Source organism: Rattus norvegicus, chromosome 19 (assembly GCF_021556685.1).
Source record: "Rattus norvegicus strain SHRSP/BbbUtx chromosome 19, alternate assembly SHRSP_T2T, whole genome shotgun sequence".
NCBI lineage: Eukaryota > Metazoa > Chordata > Mammalia > Rodentia > Muridae > Rattus > Rattus norvegicus.
This window is the reverse complement of record NC_141552.1, coordinates 68356997-68378131: the sequence shown is the minus strand read 5'-3', so window position 1 is coordinate 68378131 and position 21135 is coordinate 68356997. Positions and strand designations below refer to the sequence as shown.

At 50.6% G+C, this 21135-nt stretch overlaps 1 protein-coding gene across 3 annotated transcripts in view; it reads right to left on the bottom strand.

Annotated features, from left to right (window-relative positions):
- Nucleotides 1-21135, bottom strand: part of Disc1 (DISC1 scaffold protein) — a 210506-nt gene that overhangs the window by 130400 nt on the left and 58971 nt on the right. For all 3 annotated transcript variants that reach the window (NM_175596.3, XM_087594717.1, XM_087594718.1), the window contains 3 exon segments: nucleotides 2986-3221; nucleotides 6079-6202; nucleotides 13669-13816. In NM_175596.3, coding sequence (NP_783186.2) covers nucleotides 2986-3221; nucleotides 6079-6202; nucleotides 13669-13816 — 508 coding nt within the window.

Below are 21135 nucleotides of genomic sequence, written 5' to 3'. Positions count from 1 at the left end.
GTCTGAGCTGTAGACTGCTAATCAACTGTATGATGAGCCACCTTCCTCGGAGACCCACAGGTGGACGCAAGCTGCCACAAGGGCCCAAATTCTCCTCCAAGCCTCTGCCTCGCTGCTGCCACCTGTATTTAACAAATCTACCGCCCTAAGACAATTGCCTTTCCTGCGTCACACACATTTTCTTGCCCTCTCCATACCCCTGCCTCAAAGCCCCTTCTCAGTTTCCTGGCCTATGACCTCACTCCCACATAAATACACATATGTGGAAATCAGATGCTAGGATCCACGTACAAGAGGACACGAGGTACTTGTCTTTCTGGGGCATCAGTTAACATAGCGTTTTCCAGTTCCTTCCGTTTCCCTCTACATTCCGAAATTTCATTTTCTTCTTCACAGCCAAATAAAAGCCCATTATTGGTGTGCCACCAGCCCATTACCCGACAGAGCCACAATGACCATGGATGTGAATCCCTGCGGTAGGGAGCAGCCTCTTGGGTCGATGCCTGGAAGGAAATATTGCTGGGTTGTTTGGGCTTTCCATATTTAGTTTCTTGAGAAGCCTCCACACTGATGTCCACAGTGGCTGCACCAGCCCGCCCTTCCGCCAACGGTGAATGAGGGATCTGTTTTCTCTACAGCCTCAACATTGTTTGTCACCAATTCTCTGTAACGAGTCTGACATTTTATGTGATTTCTGTGTTTCTCTGTCCTGTCAGCTTCCTGGCGTGGGACATCTTGACCCTCCTGGTATTTAAAAGTTGTCTCCTTTGACCTCCTGCAGTTGATGGGTGCCAGAGGAGAGATGGTTTGTTTGGGGGTGACTTCTGCCTTAGGTTGCCTGCTCCTGAGCATGACCGTACACCCACACATAAACAGACAACTCAGGGGACTTGGGGCTTTGTTTTGTTTTGTTTTTAAGGACATGAAGTGTTGGACAACTTGGAAGAAGACACTGAGAGAGATCTGGGAGGACTCGGAGGGGACAGGTGAGAAGCAGTTATGATCAAAATACATCCTGTGCATTCTGAATTTCTCAGAGAATATTTTTTTAGAGCACTAGATGCCCATCAGGCCTTGCTCAGCTTCAAGCCAGCATAGGCTCCCTGAGTAGCATGCTGGGATAACCCTGTTCTTAGCAAGCTCCTGGGTAAGTTCTGGCATGGTTCACTTGCTTGAGGCCAGAAAGGGCCTCAAGTCTACAGATGGCCTCCATTGATGTTGTCAAGTCTGTGAGTGATAAAAGTTGCCAGGCTGAAGTAGCCAGGTGTAGTGATGAATCCCAGAACTCATGAGGCGGAAACAGGAGGACTGCCACAAGTTTGAGGCTAGCAGAGACTGACCAGTATCCCTAAATGGTTCTATTGTCAGTCTCCCAATTCATCCAGGAGTCATAAAATGTATATCCCCACAGGCAGGAGGGTAGTGACCCAGCAGAGCCCTGAACCCCCACTGGACATCTTCCCTGCCCTCCACAAGCACTTCTTCCTGCATATGTAAGAGTGTTCCCCGTGTCTCCAAAATGAGATCTGAGTGCCTGGAGAGCAATAGGAAGATCGGAGGAGCCTGAACAACATAGTGAAACCCTATTCAAAAGAATCAATTGATCAATAAGTAACAACCTAGTAGATGTGTATGTGCTGTATCTCCCAAGCCCTCCATGATTCAAAGCATAGGAAAGACTCACTTTGTGGTGTGCCAGGGTTGAAAATCCTGGGCATGTTTCTCTCTCCTATTAAGACACTGGGCAAATTAAAAACTTCTCTTCTGATTGTTAGCTTTCTTCGTCTTCTATTCCCTGTCTGGAGAACAGGCAGGAAAATAGATGCGACCCACAAAGCGACGGCCGGTCTAGCACCAGGCACATGGTGATTGCCACAACCAGCAGCACAGGGTCGCTCGTCCCATTCATCCCAGTGCCTACGAAAACACTGGTTCAGCTGTCCTTTGTTTGTCTGTCTGTCTGGGGGGGGTCTTTTATTGGTTGTGCATGTACACACACACACATACGAGCCAGAGACGGACGAAAGAGAGAGGGACAGAGAGAGAGAGAGAGAGAGAGAGAGAGAGAGAGAGAAGGAGATGGGGCGTCTTCCTCTATCACACTCACAGGGTCACTGAACCTGGAGCTAAGCTGGCTGGCCGGCAAACCTTAGGGATCCTCCTGAGTCTGAGGCCCCAGATGAGGTTAAAGCTATGTACCGCTGCACCCAGATTTCTACACGAGTTCTGGGGATCCACACCCAGGCCCCCATGCTTGTGCACTAAAACTGTAGCCAAGCATCACTGTAGCCCAGGGCACAGTCTTTCAATGCCATGCCCTATCCCTTGAGTAGAAGTGGAATCTGTCCCTCTCCAGATGATTACCTCCAGCAAAGGCCGGTGTCACTATCTCTATCTAATTGAATCCCAGATGTAGAAGGGAGGAAAGGGAGGAGGGAGGGGAGGAGGGGGGAGAGGAAGGGGAATATAGGAAGGGAGGAAGGAGGGAGGGAGAGAGGAAGGGAGGAGGGAGGGGAGAGGAAGGGATGAAGAAGAGGAGGAAGGAAGAAATGGAGGAGAGAAGGGAGAAGAGAGGGGAGAGGGAAGGGAGAGGGAGGGAAGGGAGGAGGGAGCGGGGAGGAAGGGAGAGAGAGGAGAAGGAAATATGGAGTGGGAGGGGAGGGGGGAGGGGAGGAAGGAGGGAGAGAGGAAGGGAGGGAAGGAGGGAGGGAGACAAGGAAGGAGAGACAAGCCAGCCCCTCAGAGTGTTGGAAACTGCTTCTTGGAGAAGGGGACATTGCTGATACAGATTAGGTGGACTGAACACCAAATACCTCCCAGCACTCATGACTGACCCCGCAGGCAATCTAACATCAGAACATCTCCACCCCTTCCACTCAGCCAACAACCTGACTGAGGAGCGCCTGTGGACAAGGGACAATAAAGTCATCTCGATGATAAATGGGTGAGAGAAGTAAAGTTGGAAACTCAGAAAGTCACCAGTACCTCCTGAGGGTTTCGGGTGGCTCCACGCGGAAGGGAGCCCATCTGGCAGAGGTCAGAGTCTCTCCCAAGGCCTTGCTGACCTCCTGCAGCTGGCCTGGGGACAGCTGTGCCACCAGTGCCATCTGGTCACAGCCCTGCCACCGGAGCAGCATCTCCTGATCCTCCAACTCTTGGCTCAGCCGTTGTTCCTTCGCCTCCAGCACAGACACCCTTGCCCGGAGAGCTTCGATTTCCTTCTGCAGAGAAAGGGGCAACAGATTTCAGCCATTAACCCTGCTCTGCTGACAGTGAGAGCAAGCTAAGTGATTGGGGGCCATATGCGCCCGGAGACTCAAAGCCCACCTACCCCACCCTCTGAGGCAAGCGAATTCCAGAAGTTTGCTGAACTGGAAAAATCATGCCAGCTTTAGGTTTCTGATGAGCTGGCAAGAAGAAAAACATTCCCTTCCTCCCAAGCATTAAATATGGACAGGTGCGGGCCAAGGTTTTGATTTGATAAAACCCAGTGAATGCTGTATGGCTGGCTTCCCTTCTGGTGGGCAAATGAAGGGTGCTAGCAGCTCACACCCCACACTGAGACACCAGCTGTGTGTGAGCCAGGAGGAGAAAACCCTGTCCCCAAACACGAGAATTTAGGATGCACAGAAAGGCTTGCCACACCGACGATGTCGGACAGTTAAATTCCAAGGCTCACCGAGGTGACTCTGTCAGACAAGTGCTTGCCGGGCACGCATGAAGAGCTACTTCTGATTCCCCAGAACCCATGGCAAAGCTGGGGTCCCACAGAATGAATCCGTAACCCCAGGATGGGGGTGGGGGTGGGGAGCAGAGACAGGAGGAGCCTGGGGACTTGCTGACCAAGCCACTCTAGCCCAGTCAGTGAAAACTAGATTCAGTGAGAGACTCTGTGGGAGTCTGGGCTAAGTATCTAACATCAACTGATGTCCTCCACATACACACGCACACACGTGCACGTGTGCCCACATTCAAACACACGCACTCACACACATGTGCACACACGGGCACTCACGAATGCACTCTCGAGCATGCACGCACGCACACACATGTAATTTGCACTAATTGATTGACCCAGAATCTCCGTTAATCCATAGCTATTATCTGTCTCCAGGCCAACGACTAAACAAGCAGCAGGTGACGGAACAGCGTGTGCTCAGGGCTGGGCAGATAGCCATCTCTCTGCGTAGGAGTCTGAACACAGCACCAGACTCCGCTGAGGGACACGCCCCTGTTCCCTCGCTGTTCCTAGCTGATAAGAGCACCGCTTAATCCCTGATATCTCCCTATCTCCTGAATGTTCTCTCCACCCACGGAGCAGATTCTCCACAGCGTCTACCTCCTGCACCCACCTGCAGTCCCAGAGAAGAGAGAGATGAGCTCTAACGCCCCCACCCTGAACTTCCTGCTAACCCACAGGCTCTGTGTGCTCAACAAGGCTCAGCGGCTCTGTGTTTGCCCTGGAGATCCACACTATCCCCCCTCCCTCATTTTTTGTATGTTTTGTTTTTGTTTCTTGGAGACAGCATTTTACTTGGTAGCTGGGACTAGCCCTTACTCATCTTGTAGCCCAGGCTTGAACCTACAACAATTCTTTTGCCTCAGCCTCCCCATCCTGGGAAGACAAGCTCAAGCTGCCCTAAACTATAGTAAAAGAGACATAAGATTTAGCACCTCTGCCATTTTACATGCTCAGCTCGGTGACGGTGGGCACGCAACCAAACCGTGTAAGCAAACTTACTATCCAACCACAGAACTCTATCCCCATTAAATACTGATTTTCCATCCCTGCCACCCTATCCTCACCCCTACCCCACCCTCACCCCCACCCTTCCCCCAATCCACACATCCCACACACCCCACCTCAACCCCACCCCACCCTCACTCCCAACCCAACCCACCCCACCCCACCCCAAGCCCACCCTCCCACCCCACCTTCACCCCACCCACCCCACCCCCACCCTCACTCCCAACCCACCCTCACCCCACCCCACCCCCACCCTCACTCCCACCCCCATCCCACCCCCCCACCCCCTTCACCAATATCCTTTCCTACTCTGGGAATCTCTTCTAAGCAGGATATGACAGCATCTATCACCTTCCATGACCATCTCACGCAGCATAACACAATGTCCCCCACATTCCCCCGCACCGGGCCATGTGGCACAATGTCCTTTCTCAGGAAGCTGAGGGACAGACCTTTGCACCCACATTTTGCTTGTCTATCCAGAGATGGGCGCTTGGGCTGTCGTCGATATGGTGGCTAGATGTCTCATCCGGCCCGTGCTTTCTTTCCAGGTGTGTATCAACCGCGGGATTGGTTGCTGGGTGCTAAGAACTCAATTTTTAAGTGTTGGAGGGACTGCAAGACTATTTTCCACGATGACCCAACATCTTATTCTTCTGTTTTTCCCCACTTTCATGTGTGTGTGGTGTGTGTACGTACGTGTGCAGCCGTGTGGGAGCGTGTGGGTGTGTGTGCATGTGGAGGCCCAAAGCTGATGTAAGAATCCCATCAGATGGCTTCCCCACTCTGTCCAGTGAGGCTCTTCCCATGAATCCCTGGTGCTTCAGGCCAGCGTTTCTCATGCTCCCAGGCGTTTCCCAGGCTCCAGGCTCATAGTCTCCGCCCCTGCTGCCCCTCAGTCCCTGCTCTGGGTCTACCTTGATGACTTCTGCTCTCTCCTTGGAGGCTCATTCAGAGTTCTAACTGTGGACACTGCTGTAAGCCAAGCATGGCCTCCATATACCTGCTGGGCATTACCGATGCAACCTCATACCTGGGCTAAACTTAAAACAATGTCCCTTAACAGTTGTTTCCCAGAGACCACCATGGTAGGAGCTCCCACAAAGCATTCCGGGACAGACATGTCCAGGCTGCCACAGACAGCACACAGCCAAAGGTCCTGAGTCCCACAATGCTGTGCAACCCCAACCCCGCTGTGTGCAAAGGAATGGTGGATCCACCTCCTCTGCTTCGAGTCCTTGCACTGCAGTGAGGCCAAGGCCCCTTCTCTGCTCTGACTCACACGGATAAGAGAGGGCCGCTCCCTCTCTGGAAGACTCTATACCGCTCACCTGCAATTGCTCTTTCTCTCGCATCAGCCAGTCCCGCCTGGTGACGGCTAGTCCCGGCAGGCTATCCTGGGCGGTGGTCCTCCGCTGTCCCTCAAGTGGGGCTTCTGGGTCATCGCTGCCAGCCCTTCAAGTAACAGACATGCGTTGGTACAGGTGAGGAGGGACAGGCGTGCTTAGGTCTACACGTACGTGAAGAGACTGCAACGTTTCTCTGACCTCAGTCATCTGGGGGCTCAGAGGGAAGGAGCCCCTAATGCACATTTCGGCTTCTACTAGGATCTGTTGGGCTTTCTTCCCCCAACCAAGTTGCATCTATCCAGCCTGCACTTCCGTGTGCCGGAGCCCGTGGCCATCCTGGCTACGACACCTGGCACAAAGTTAGTCCAAACTAAACTGTCTGGGAGCATAAAATGATACAACCCAATTTAGAAACCCCACAGGAGGCCAGGGAAAGCGCTCACGTGGCGTGGATGAAGCCCTGGGTTCCATCCTGTTTCTCCTTGTTCTCCCCTTCTGTCACGTCCCACCTTCCTCCACGGGAAGGTCCCCTGCAGGGCTCTCCCCAGGACGCCACAGGCAGAGCACAGTTCACAGAGGTCAAGGCCGCACCGAGAACTTGGCTTTGCCTTTCTCTGTCTTTGAACTAGCCCAGCCCTCTGAACCTCACAGCCTTCTCACACTGAACGGCCTGGGGATGGCAGGAAGGCACCCTGTCCTTGGGTGGTTGCCAGGAACCCCCGACATCCTACCACATGCACCAGTCAATTGAATGTTGGACCTGTCTGGTGGGCACAGTCCTACACCGGATGAACATGAATACGAAGTGTGTGGCACAGTGAACCTCATCCATGTAACAGGATTCTAAGACACCCCGACTTCCAGCAGTTATAGAAAGAGAGTAGAGGCTTCCCCAGGGCTCCAAGCTGCTACAGGCTCTCCTGGCTTGACTGTATCAGAGGAAGGCAAAGCTCTTCGTGTGCTGATGTCCCCAGTGAGTCAGGGCTCAGGAAATACCTGCTGGATGGCTTAATGAACCCATAGCCTTAAAAATGGGGAAGTCGTTCTTTCCCGTCTCCTGCTGCCTTCGCTCATTTCTTTCCCTCGGTTATTTCCCAGTATGCTTGGCGAATGCTGATATTAGCGTTCCTCAAATGTCTTGAACTGATGCCACCCGGGTTGAGGTGGGAGCTACTGTAGCAAATCAGCACAGCACTGCTGCTGAGGGAGCCTACAGGTGCATAGCTGGGAAGTGTGCCTGGGGCTTAACGCCACCCATCACCTAACCCACAAGGAAAGCCCCTGTGCTCTAAACAATGCTCCGTCTGTCTCTCATGTCCTACTCCCGGGAAGGAAGACATCCATGGAGAGCCAGGGGTAGCCCCCAGGACAAATCGCTCAGATACGAAGCAGAGACACGTTTCTGTCTTCCATGTCTGGTCCCCAGCGTCTCCCTCTGCTCCATAGTCTTTCCTTTATGTAAGCCTCAGTATGTGACGATCCCTTGTGGCAGAGCAAACAGGAGTCGCTACTATAAACTAATCAGGATGTCAAATGAGCAGATCCCTCAGGGGAAGACCGAAACACGCAGCAGCACGGGATGTCAGTGCTTGGTGCTGGTGGGGACCCAGGGGCCTGAGCTCTAAAATTCCACTCTAAGACTTAGGTTTCCACTAGGATCTGCCCAGTTGTGGGAAAACTTGGGTCTCTCTGTCTGGTTTCTGTCCCATCAATCACCAAAGAGATGAAGCCCATCTGTAAAGTCTGATAATGAGCCACGGAGACACGTACAGCAGGGAACGCACGGGCAAATCTTTACTCCCCGATAACATCCTTCCACCCCCTCCTCCCAGGCCCTGTGTGCCCATTCTAATCCGAGGGTCACTGTGCCCCGTGAAGCTGCAGTCTGCCTTGGCACCTGCTTGAGATCAAAACACTGTGTGCTCAAGAGAGGAGAGAAAAGGCCAATGCCCATGCAGAGCCCCCTCCCAGCCCCCATGGGCTGCTGCCCTCAGCCCCTCTTGCCCTCCCCCTGTCAGAGTGAGGGGTGGACACACTTCCCTCCCACTGATTGGATCAAAGAGGAAGCAGTCATCCTGCTACCACCATCAGAGGTCAGAAAGCCCCGGCACCTCAAGATGAAAGGAATGGGGTCTGGTTCTCCAGGGTACACGGCTGTCCAGTTTGGGTTCTCCTGACAGTGAGGCCTGAGGCAAGGATCTGAGTAGCTTGTGCTTAGAGAAACAACCAAAGACATGAAAATGGGACAGCAGCGTAAGGATCCACAGCAGACAGACAAGGCCGTGAATCTGACCTATGGATGGCATCTCATGGTGACAGGACCATGTGAAAGTAAACGTGAAAACGCCCCCGAGTCTGTGCTATCCACCCAGACATTTTGTAACAAAGTGGGAAAGTAGGTTTACCAGACTGGACAGCAGTTCTCAACCTTCCCAACGCTGTAACCCTGTAATATAGTTCCTCACGTCGTGGCAACCCCCAACCAAAACATTATTTCCCTTGCTACTCTGTAACTGTAATTCTGCCTCTTTAGGAATCATAATGTAAAAATATCTGATAAAGTGACCCCTGTGAAAGGGTCGGTCAACCCAAAGAAGTCACAACAGGTTGAGAGTCACTGCTGTAAAAGCTAAAAATCACCTTGTACTGAGTATCGGCATCCACCTCACCCAGCCCCCTTACTGAGCAACAGAGATTTACGCCCGAGAGACAGAGGGAGGACTGACAGCCACTGTCAGAGCTACTCAGGGACCCCCAAACCCTAGTGACCTCTGTGCTGACGTAAACAGTTCTCGGGGTGTGTGGGCAAGATTATTTGAGAATTCGAACAGTAATTTTAAAACTAAGGGACAAGAAAAATTAAGTAGGTAGTGGGGTCTGAGGTTACTTACATCCCCTGAAACATGGCTCTAAACTTTCCTAACCTGAGAGGTTGAGAGAGACCTCTTCCTCCTCCTCCCATGGCTAGAGTAACAGGGAGGCTCAAATCCCAAGGTCTCCTGGGACGCCCTGGCAGTTTGAACGTGGGAACATATGTTGCGTTCATCAGATTCTCAAAGAAACACTTGATCACAGAGAGGTAAAGAGGAACGTATCTAAGTTACTAATCTGTGTTGAAAGCTGGCCATGTTGACAAAACTATTTTATTTCTGCAGGGAAAGTCCCCAGCATTTAGAACAGCCTTCCTCCCAGGGAATCAGGGCTGAGCTCCCAAGAAGTTTGTGTCCAGAGCCCCCTGGTGGTCATCATGAGAACTGCAGGAACGCCTGTCGTCAGGGTCCCAATGACCCTGGTGACCACGCAGCTGGTACGAATTTAATAATTAACAGCTATGTAGCTGTGCCCACATGCTCTGTAAAAGTGTAATAATGACAAAGATGTCACGTTATTTCTAGCTATAGTAATAATAGGACAGGTGAGCTTGACAAAAAGAAAAACCAAGAATAAAAAATAAAGGGAGAAAAACCGGATTCCTCACTCACTGATGAGGAAAGCAGGAAGTGCAGTGGTCACAATCGGCTAGTGAGGGGAGGAGATGGGAGTAGAGCACCCGTTCTCAGCCTCCAGCTCTGGGTTGCAGCATCAGAAGGAAGCCTGGTTGAAGCGAGGGTCTCTCCCAGGCTCCCCCAACCCTGTATTCACATGTGTTTGTGAACCTGTACAAATGTGTACACAATGCTACTACTGCACCAAGTCAGTTGGAGAGGTACACAGTGCAGTCTTCCTCCTCAGAGTGAGGGACATTCGAGGCAGCAGATCCAAGGCTCAGGACTGAGACAGTCACCCACAATACTCCAGGAAGAGTCCTGTACTAGCTGGTTTTTTGTGTCAGTTTGACAGAAGCTGGAGTTATCACAGAGAAAGGAGCCTCCCTTGAGGAAATGCCTCCATGAGACCCAGCTGTAAGGCATTTTCTCAACTAGTGATGAAGGGGGTGGACCCATTGTGGGTGGTGCCATTCCTGGGCTGGTGGTCCTGGGTTCTATAAGAGAGCAAGCCGAGCAAGCCAGGGGAAGCAAGCCAGTAAGTGACATCCCTCCATGGCCTCTGCCTCAGCTCCTGCTTCCTGACCTGCTTGAGTTCCAGTCCTGACTTCCTTTGGTGATGAACAGCAATGTGGAAGTGTAAGCTGAATAAACCCTTTCCTCCCCAGCTTGCTTCTTGGTCACAATGTTTGTGCAGGAATAGAAACTCTGACTAGGACAAGTCCGTAAGATGTGACCCACAGGCAGAGGGTTGGGGGTGAATGGCTTCACTGTCTCCGAGGATGAACAGCCATTAGTGACTGCAATGGGATTCATGGGAGATTGGAGGATTGAGTAAAGTTCTGCTGTGTGGGCGGCTGGTGCTGGTGCTGACCAGTTAGAGGTCGGCACTGGTAAGGCTGGATCACAGAGGCTTTGAGGGTCACACAGAGAGCGAGGTTCATCCTGAAAGCCCAGGAGCCACTGCTTCCTGCAGGGTTCTAACTGCTTTGAGAGAAATGGGTGGGGCACAAGAGTGGAGTCAGAGAAGACAGCAAGGCGGGAGGCTGCTGTGATATTGAGCAGAGGAAGCCTTTGGGCTGGTGACTTGGAAAGGTGACTGAGAATGACAGAAATAACAGAGGTGACCAAAGCTAGCAACCCATGAGTTAGAGGGCAGGGGAATGATGATCTGAGGTGTTCATGAGGTAGCTGGTGATTGAAACCATGAGACAGGGGATCTGGAAAGAGAGGAGGAGGAGGCACGAGGACAGGAATGATGTGTTTAGCAGTGTCCCTTTTTAAAGATGGTGGGTCCGGGAAGATAGCGTGGGGGATAAAGTGCTCACTGCATGAGGATGGAGATCAGACTTCAAATCCCAGAACCCACACAATAGGCGGGCGGGCTGACAGGGCCACCTGTAATCCCAGCGCTCAGGAGACAAAGATAGGGTAATCCCTAGGGGATCCTGCTGGCTAGACTAACAAAAATCAGTGAGATCAAGGTTCAGCAAGAGACCACATCTCTGTAACATAGAGAGCAATTGAGGAGGGCACTCAGTGTTAACTTTGGGCCTCTGTATGCACACTCACACACACACACACACACATGCACACACACATATGCATACACATGCACATGCATACACACATGCACATGCATATACACGCGCACATGCATACATGCACACATACTTGTACACATGTGCACACACGTACATATACATATGCATGTGCATACACACATGCACACATCATATGAAAATGCATATATACATGCACACATACACAGGCAAAATAAAATGTATTGTCTTTGGCGGGGTTTTCTAGAGGAACGGAACCAGAAGAACCATGTACTGTAAGAAGGAATTAGATCGGCTTACACGCTAGGTGCTGGCTAATCCAACCATGCTGCCTGCCTGCTGCAGGGGCAGAGAACACAGTCCCAGCTCAGCCCACAAAGTTGGCACCTCAGCAGTGTCAAGCCAGAGCTAGAAGCCTGGAAGCTCCCTGGAGAGCTGTGGGTATTGAGTCCATGTCAAAAGGCCAAAGAAGCTAGAGCCAACGTCATCAGAACACGCACAGAAAGCTGGGGAAAGCACATGAGTCTGGTCCTCAGCCTTCTCTCTCCTCCTGATCACTGTCCCAACTGTCAATCATCTCTGGAAACCCCCCCACAGGCCCCTTGTATGTTTCACCAGCCCAAGACATCTCTTAACTCAGTCAAGTTGACAAGCATGACCAACCATCACTAATAATAAATTTAACTTAATAATTTAACCAAAATTAAGTTAACAAAGGGAAGGATGAAACCGCAGCCCCTCTGCATGGGTAAAAAGAAGAATTTAATAAATGTATTATTGACCACAGGAAGCCTGGAGTCAGCACACTACAGAGAGATAGGGCTGGGGAGGAGTCCTCCGAGGACTGGGATTCATGCAAAGTGAACCTGGTTCATGTCTCTGAGGCACTGGAAAGGGTGCAGGATCCTTCAGAGGTGGGGATGTCAAGGTGAGGACACAAGGGAGAGACAAGCTCTCAGAAGCAACAAGGATGGCCAATGACGCCAGGGTGGAGAAAGGACAGAGCCATGAGTGGAGGTGCTGACAGAGGAGCAAGAGCTTAACAGAGAGAAAGCCATCGCTGACCTGCAGGGGTGTGGGGAACAGCAGAAGTAGGGGCCAATTAGAGTGGGATTGAAAGACCAGACATGAGTGCCTCCCATGCAGAAAACAGAGCAAGAAGGCTAAGAAAACTAATGCTCACATTAGTGTAGCAGCAATACTCCCTGTGCTTGGTAAACTGAGGCAGGGGGATTGTAAATTCAAGGCCAGCTTGGGCTTGTGGCTCTGTCTCAAAAGAAGGAGGAGGAGGAGGAGGAAGAAGAGGAAGAGGAGGAAAAGAAGAAGTAGTAGGAGAAGGAGAAGAGGGAGAAGGAGGAGAAAGAGAAGGAGAAGAGGAAGAGGAGGAAGAGGAGGAGGAAAAGAAAGAGGAGGAGGAGGAAAAGAAGAAGTAGAAGGAGGAGGAGAAGAGAAGTAGAAGAAGGAGAAGGAGAAGAGGGAGAAGGAGAAGGAGGAGAAGGAGGAAGAGGAGGAGAGAAGGAAGAGAAGGAGAAGAGGAAGAGGAGGAAGGGGAGGAGAAAAGGAAGAGGAGGGGGGAGGAAGAGGAGGAGGAAGAAGAAGAAGGAAGAAGAAGAAGAAGAAGAAGAAGAAGAAGAAGAAGAAGAAGAAGAAGAAGAAGAAGAAGAAGAAGAAGAAGAAGAAGAAGAAGAAGAAGAAGAAGAAGAAGAAGAAGAAGAAGAAGAAGAAGAAGAAGAAGAAGAAGAAGAGGTGAGTTACTTAGGAAACACTTAGTAACTATCATGCATGTGTTTGTGATGCAAGAACTTGATACACTGAAAGAACATCCAGGATCTAGGATGAGGAACAGCCCAAGGAGAAGAGACAGCTAGGAAGACCTCCATGTGAGGCAGGAAGGAGAGTCAGAGAGGACACCTCCCATCGGATAAGACAACAGAAGTGTGGAGATGGGGCTCCTCCCCGTGAGAGGACAGTGCCAGAGTTTACTCAACATGCATGCATCTCTACAGAAGGACACAGTGAAACCCCATGCTCCGTCACATGCTACCCCTAAAACAGAAAGTTGGCCTCCTCATCAAGACAGGTTCCAGGGAGACACAAACATAAACCCAATGTACAACGTCATGGGCACCTAGCAGGAATGGGCCATGCAATCCTGTGAATCCTGAGGTGAATTGACAGTGGAAAGCAAAATGTAGATGCTGGGACTGCACCCATGCCTACCTACGTAGATGTCTACCTAAATCCTGATTGCACTCACAACATCAAAAAACACCTATTCCCTCTGGGCGGAAGACCACTGTGTTTGTCCTCTACCTGTGCTTGTCCAGTCTTTCCCGTCACTTTGATGGGCTTCTTTCGCAAAGAGCAGGACCCAACTAGACCTCCCTCTAAGTTGGTTCACCTTCTCCAACATCCAAAGAACTCCTCCCAGGAAGAGTCACCCCAGGGCCTCCCAGCTCTTGACTGCACAGCAGTGGGGAAGAGGAAGCCAAGCACGGGCTGTGGTGGCATCCACAGGTACTCACCTTTGGGGGGCTCCATGCAAGGCCGCGTGTGTCTGTGTCGCCAGGTACCCCAAGAAGCTGCGAAGGGCTGGTTGCTGTGAGGGCAGAGCCCAGGGCAGGCGGCCTTTCTCCTGTTCCAGGTCTTCCAATCTCTGTCTCAGTGTCTCTGCTGGAAACCCCAAGAGGTAAAAGCAAGAGAAAGAAACTCAGCAAGATAATCCCACATCTCCTCTCAAAAGCCCAGCTTCGTCTGAGTCACTCCAGGCTGAAGGCTGTTTCCCTGGCCTGTCGGTTTCTCCTCCGGAGCTCCAGAGACATGTCCATCACCTCCTTCTCCCAGGTGACCGGGCCATAGTCTACCAGCCTCTGTGGTCATGACTGTACCCTACACACAGAAAGGACGACTGGTGTCTTTTTTAATCATCATGATCATTTGGAAGAAAATAAAGAGCAGGTTACTGATTGGCTGGTCAGTTGGTTGGCTGGTTTTTCTTGTCGTCCAGGATAAGCTGGAACTCTCTGAGAAGCTAAGAATAACATTGTACTTCCAGTCCCCCTGCCTCTATCCCCCACGTTCTAGAATTGTAGGCTTGGGCCACCATATTCAGTTTATGCAGTACTGGGGATCAAACCCAGGGCTTCAAGCACTCTAGGGACTGAACTACATCCCTAGAACTATAGTACACACTTTGGAGAAATCAATGCTCAAAAGTCAACTCTTTTTTTTAATAGCACAAAACGTTAAATTAAAAGAAATAAATAAAAACTGCTTATCAAGCTGTAGCCAATCACAGGCCTTGAAAGCACAGAGCAGTGTTAACAGTCCCCGTGCCAGAGGTGACTGGACCCACTCTGTCACACAGTAGGCCCTATGGTTGTTCTAATGCCCTCGGGTCATCTTGGACAACTTATAAGTATTGATCACTATAAAGCCACTTAAAAAAATAAGACGCAGATATCGGAATCTGTTCTAGTGAGAATTTACTTTCATAATCAAATCCTAAAATAAATAAAATTTATTTCCTTTAAAGTCATCTTTGAGCCAGGAGTGGTGGTTTACCACACTTAGGAGACTGAGGCAGGAGAATCCTGAGTTCAAGTGTAGCCTAGGGGGCTGGAGAGATGGCTCAGCAGTTAAGAGTGCTGACTGCTCTTCCAGAGGTCCTGAGTTCAAATCCTAGCAACCACATGGTGGCTCAGAACCACTTGTAGTGGGATCCAACACCCTCTTGGTGTGTCTGAAGACAGCTGCAGTGTGTTCATATAAATAAAATAAATAAACGTTTTTAAAAATAGAGTAGCCTAGGGTATATAGCAAGAGCCTTTTTCAAAAACTAATAAAATAAATAAAGTTATATTTTAAGAAAAGTGAAGACTGATCTAAACTCCCATCTTTGGGTCACCAAGACCGCACAGCAGATAAAGGAGCTTGCCACCAAGCCTGAAAGCCAAAGTTCAACCCCCAGAGCCCATGCGGTGGAAGAAGAGAAGCAACTCCCACATGTTATATGTGCAAAATAAATTAAATAACGGGGTCAGACATAATGGGACAGAGGTAAGCAGATCTCTGTGAGTGTGAGACCCGCCTAATCTAATGTAGGAAGTTTCAGGCCAGCCAAAGCTATGTAGTGAAACCCATCTCTAAACATATGAGTGATTGGATAAATGAATGAATGGTGTAAATCCTTCAAGGTTCACATCCTGGCGTCCTTGCCAGGTGCTGCTCGGCGACCTTGAATCTCTCTACTGGATTGTTGCAGAAAGATAAGATCTCAGGCAGTCAGCATTAGCCATTTTTACTGTGACCTGCTCCGGTGTCCTGTGCATGTGCTGTGATATGATAAGAACATTCTACAGGCTTTCTCTAGGTCACTGTAGTTCCCAAGTTGCCCCTGCATATCCCGAGGGCCCTACAGAGTATTCCCACAGAGTTCATACTACATTAATAGCTCCTAGAGGCTCAGCCCTGTGATTCAAGCCTTTCTTTACAGATCAATTTAACACTAGTCACAATGTAGCAGCTACAGCCCTTCTCCCTCCGTGGTAGTCACAATATAGCAGCTACAGCACTTCTCCCACCTGGTGCTCAGCCAGCACAGGTGCCCAGGTGTCGGGTAGGCAGTGAACCCCCAGGAGTCTGGAGAAGTCCCCGTCAATAAGTGACTTTCCCATAAAGTCACCTGAATTCAATGTCCAGACACTGCACAGAGAATAGAATTAACTACGTGTCTTATTGCTGTGACAAGATGCTAGACAAAGTAAGGTAAGGAGGCGTGGGTCTATTAGGACTCACAGAGCCTGCACAGTCTGTGGTGATGGGGAGGAAGGGTGGCAGGAGCTTGGGATAACATTGCATCCACAGTGAGGAAGCAGAGAGAGATAAATGTTCTCTTTCCCCTTTTAATTCATACAAAATCCCTGAGCTAGGGGTGGTGCCTCCTACATCCAGAGCAGGTCTTGCCTCCTCGATTAAACCTCTCTGGGAAAACCCTCATAGACACGCCCCGAATACCCCCACCCCCCACCCCCGTGAGTCTAAATCCAGTCAAAGGAAACTAGCCAACAAGGAATTTGCCCAGGACCTGTCCTACTGGCCTAAGGGTATCAAAAAGTGGATCCCAGGACCAAGTCCCAAATAACTGGACTCTGTTGGCACATCCTTCTTCAGGACTGCCTGCCAGAGCTAATCGGATGTTGCTTTCCAAGCAGTTAGTGACACATCCTTTTCAATACGGGTGTTCATCAGACACACCCACTCGGTTCTCTTAGTCCAGGCTGGGCAGGGTCTCCCATTCTCTATTGAGATAATCCCACTCTTTATCAGCACCTGAAGGTCGTGTGTCTTTTTTTTCTCCCTCAATAACTTATATGTTGTCCTATAAAATTAAAACTTTGATGGAAATCAGTAAAAAATGTTAAGTTACATGCTCGTAAAATGGCGCGATCATTAAGGCGGTTATAATGAGGTTCACCGTGCAGGGGCCAGGAGAAAACCTGAGTTGAACTCTGAGCTTTGCCAGACACTGTCTGACCTTCAAATTATTTAGCCTTTCTAAGCTCTAGTTTCCTGGTTTGTTTTTAAAAAGAGAAATTAATAATAATCCCTGCATTGTGGCCCTCGGGCTTAGCCAACGTAATCTAAACAAAGCATCAAGCTTCGTGCCTGCAATTTAGTTAATGTTAACAGACTGGCTATTATCAGTAGCCCTGACGTGCACTGCTTTGGGAGGCTCAATGCTGTGTTAAAAGAAAAAAAAAAAAAACCCTGCCTGGCTTCCCTTGGTCCTCTGCTATATTTCAAACTGTCCCAAGGTCTTGGATGGTCCCTAAAAGGTTAATCTGGCAAAGCAGTCACAGTGGAGAAGAAAACAAAGGAACAAACGGTGACCAGAGGAGGAAAGGCCCCATCAGCCTAGCTCTGTGCTCCTACTCTGGAGACCATGGCCACCTGAAGTTCTCTTTCAGGTTTAGCAAAGGGAATCTGGACACTCAGCTATGACATCAAAGCCTTGGTCGCTCTCTCAACCTCTCAGGTACCTGGGGTTCTAACTCTGCAGTGGCCATTAGGTACAGGGGCTGCAACTTCTCGGCCAGCATCGTCCTCACTTGGCACTCCATGACCCAATTTTATACACTGGTATCTCACTGGTTCCCTGGGTTACGCCCCCTTACACTGATGGGCTGTATCAAGCAGAATCCCTGAGTGGCTCTCGCCTTGAGTTTTAGGGTCACTCATAGTGAGCAAACCAAGGAGACATGGGATGAGGGGAGAGGGGGCAGCAGAACTGTCTACACCATTGGAAGAAATCTGGTGCTGCCTCAAGGAACATGGAGCCATGGGGGGCTTTGAGAAGAGGCGAGCCATGCCAGCAGTTAGTGCTCCACCCCAGCCTGCTGCTCTTTTGGGAATGTCTATAAATGGGCAGAAGCTGGGACAACCAGGTCCCTGCTGCCCTCAAGTCAAACTCTGAGGTGACCAGGAAGCGGTAGTGACAGAATGGCCCTCTGGCAGAGAGACAGGAAAGCGTCACCCTCTCCACTGATAACCTGCAGCTCCCTCTTGGACAGTCCTTGCCTGCATTCCTGAGATGCTGGCCAAGGTCAACCTGCCCTGCACAGAGAGGATCACAGGCTACACCCACACACACAACCAGATCCTTCTACCAGCCACAGCACCTCACCTCTCCTAGCTGTAAGCTCCAGTGTCCAGAGGAAGAGAAACAATGTCACTTGTACCTGTCACCTGCAAGGCTCAGAGACAAAGTACCTCTGGTTAAGGGAGTCTTGGAGGCCCCCAGCCTGTTCATCCACACTACGTCCCTGCCACTAACAACCACATGAGTAGTAGAGTTTAGAGTCTCCAGAACCCACATAAATGCCCAGTGGGCACTGCAGGCCACCTGGAATTCTAGAATGTGGGAAGCAGAGATAGGGGGTCCCCAAAACGAGCTGACTGGCTAGACTTGCTGTATGGTTGATCTGGGTCCCACTGAGAGACCTTGCCTCAATGAATAAGGTGACAAGCAATAGAGAAAGATTCCCTATATCAACCAAGGGTCTCCACAGGCATGAGCATACTCATCCCTACACACACATGCAAACATGCATGCACACACACACACAGGCAAACACACACACACACACACACACACACACACGCACGCACACACATGCAAATATGAGCAATAGAGGAAGACTCCCTATATCAACCTGGGTCTCTACATGCATGAGCATACTGGTCTTTGCACACACAAACATCTGCCCACACACATGCATACATTTATACACACCATATGTATGTATGTATGTATGCATGCATGTATGTATGTATGTGTATGGGTGTATATATGAGTGAATGAGTGAATGAATGAATGAATGAATGAATGAAAAAAGTGTCTGAAGCCATGTTGGCTGCTGTCCTGCCTCACAAGGTCTTGGGTGTTTTCCCAATAGGGACTTTGCTTCAGAGCCTTCCTTGTCCTCAGCCTGTGTGTTTGCACCCCAGTCACACCCTCATACTTCCTCCATTTCCATGTCTTCTGCCTCCAGGAGACAGGGCTGCCCGGCCAGGGTCCTGAGAGCCCTCCCGTCATTCCTACACGGTGCTGACACTGCCATTCCTGCAGCTGCAGGCGCATGAGCAGGTGCATCAAGGGCATCAGAACACCTGCCACAGCCCTGGGCACTCTCATACATCCTGTTACAGAGCACAGCTCCAGAGGGGCGTAAGTGGTGCGCACCTGTAGTTACAGCAGTAGGAGGCTGAAGAAGGAAGGAGGGTTGCTGTGCGTCTGGACTAGGTTGGACTATGTAGTTGTGGGAGGGAAGAGGAGTGGAAAGGACTTGTGTTGTCCTGGTCAGTTAGCAACCAGGCAAGACTCCTGCGTGATTGCCGACTCTTTAAAGCATCCATTCCAGCATTTTCAGCTACAATTGGGCAATCTGAGCAGGCCCAGAGGCATGTCCAGTCGCCACTTCAGTCTTTCACATATATGGTTTGACACTGTTTTTTTTTTTTTTTTTTTCTTTTTCTGTTTCTAAGACAGGGTCTCTCGACATAGCTCCGAGCGGTCTGGAACTCATTAGTAGCCTCAGACTAGTGGCCCCACCTCCCTCTGCGCTCTGAGGGCTGGGGTCAAAGGCAGGTGCCACCGTGCCCAGTGTGACTTTTCCTTTTCATTATGATCTTAACCTGAGCATGTTCAGGAATGACCCTCCAGCATGTGATGTGTACAGATCCCCCCTGCTAAATAAGCCCCCAACGAGTCCTTTGTTTGGGGAGACCATTGCCTTGGAAATGAGTTTGTGATCTTCTTCCCTCTGTCCCCTCCCTCCTCCCGGCTGTGCTGACTTTGGTTTTGTGTTTGCTACACGGGAAGCCCCTGCATCCGATTACAGAACCCCTCGAAGGAGCAAACCCGCTGTAGATACAGAGATAGCCAGGGATGGACACGTGCATACATTGCTGTGTCTCTTCTGCCTGTTCCATTCCGAGGGCCTGAAGAGCTGCCAGCCCAGGAGCAGTGAGTGCACCAGGCCCAGATCTGCCTTGCAAGGATCATCCTCCAGGAAGGAAGCTGGGCCCCCAGGCTGAGGTGGCAGCAGGGCTCCCAGGCTGAGGTGGCAGCAGGATGAAACAAATCTAGATTATCTTATACTAAAACATTAGAAAGCACTGGAAGACTGAGGCTGTGTCGATAGAACACAGGGGGGGCGGCCACCTGAAGACACTCAAAGGTCAGATGACTTGAGCATCAGAACTAATGACAATGGTGGCCCTCTTCATCCCCTTACAGCAAACTGGGGCCTGAGCACGATGCTGACAGAAAGCTTTGTGGTGAGAGGAAGCAGGGAGGAGGCTCAAAGGCGAGCAGGGATATAGTTCCCAGGGACTGTACGGTAAGATTCTGAGATGGATCATTACCAAAAGAAACAATAGCTCTGAGGTGGTGTTGCCTAAAACCACAGCTTGTGGGCGTCGACGGTGGACAGCCAGGGTGGGACAGGGCAGGCATAGGTTCCGGCAGGCCCCTGCCAGAGGAAGTAGAAGCATCAGATGCACCTGAGTTACACCTCCAAATGTCCAGGGTCACAGCTGCAGGCAGTTTCATTGCTAAAGGGAGGGAGGAGGGAGAGGGGGAAAGGAAGGAGGAGGAGGAGGGGAGGAGGGGAGTCACTGGCATTGGGAGTGAGACAGGACCTAAGCCTATGACACAGACTCTTCTCCAGGGACCTGAATCCCTTCCTCAAGGGCAGCAGAACTATGCCTAAGTTGACTTCGTGACTTGGAGGCTACAGAGCAGAGACCTGGGGACTTATCCTTGTTCAGAGACACAGATCTTGGCCCTGGAGGGCAAACGAGGCGTCATGGTTCTAGCGCGCCATCAAGTGGCCACATAAAGATTTACAAGGACGTGTGTGTCCAGTCCTAGTCACAGAACGAGGGGCAAATGTGAGCACAACCTGTGACTTCCCTGGACACGGAGAGGGATTTCAAAATAAGTCATTTTCACTATAGCGAGTTAAGCCGGCATCCTGCTGAGCCTTTCTGAAGTCTGCTTTCCCCGCCCCCTCCTCTTTAGTGGAGCTTGCTTCCCTCGTGTGATGGTTTGAATGGGGACGGCCCCCATAGGCTCATAGGTTTGAATGCTCTATCACTAGGGAGTGGCACTTCTTGACAGGGATTAGAGGGTGTGGCCTTGTTAGAGGAGATGTGTCACTGGGAGTGGGCTTTGGGTTTCAAATGCTCAAGTCAGGTCCGGAGTCTCTCTCTTCTGGCGCTATCTGGATGTAGCTCTCTCAGCTCCTTCTCCAGCAGTCTTCCTGCTTCCCACCACGCTGGTAACGGGCTAAACCTCTGAAACTGTAAGCCAACCCCAGTCCAAATGTTCTCCTTTGTAGGAGCTGCCTTGGCCACGGTGTCTCTTCACAGCCACAGAACAATGGCTGAGACACCCTGACTCTCTTTCTCTGTGTTGTTTGGAACAC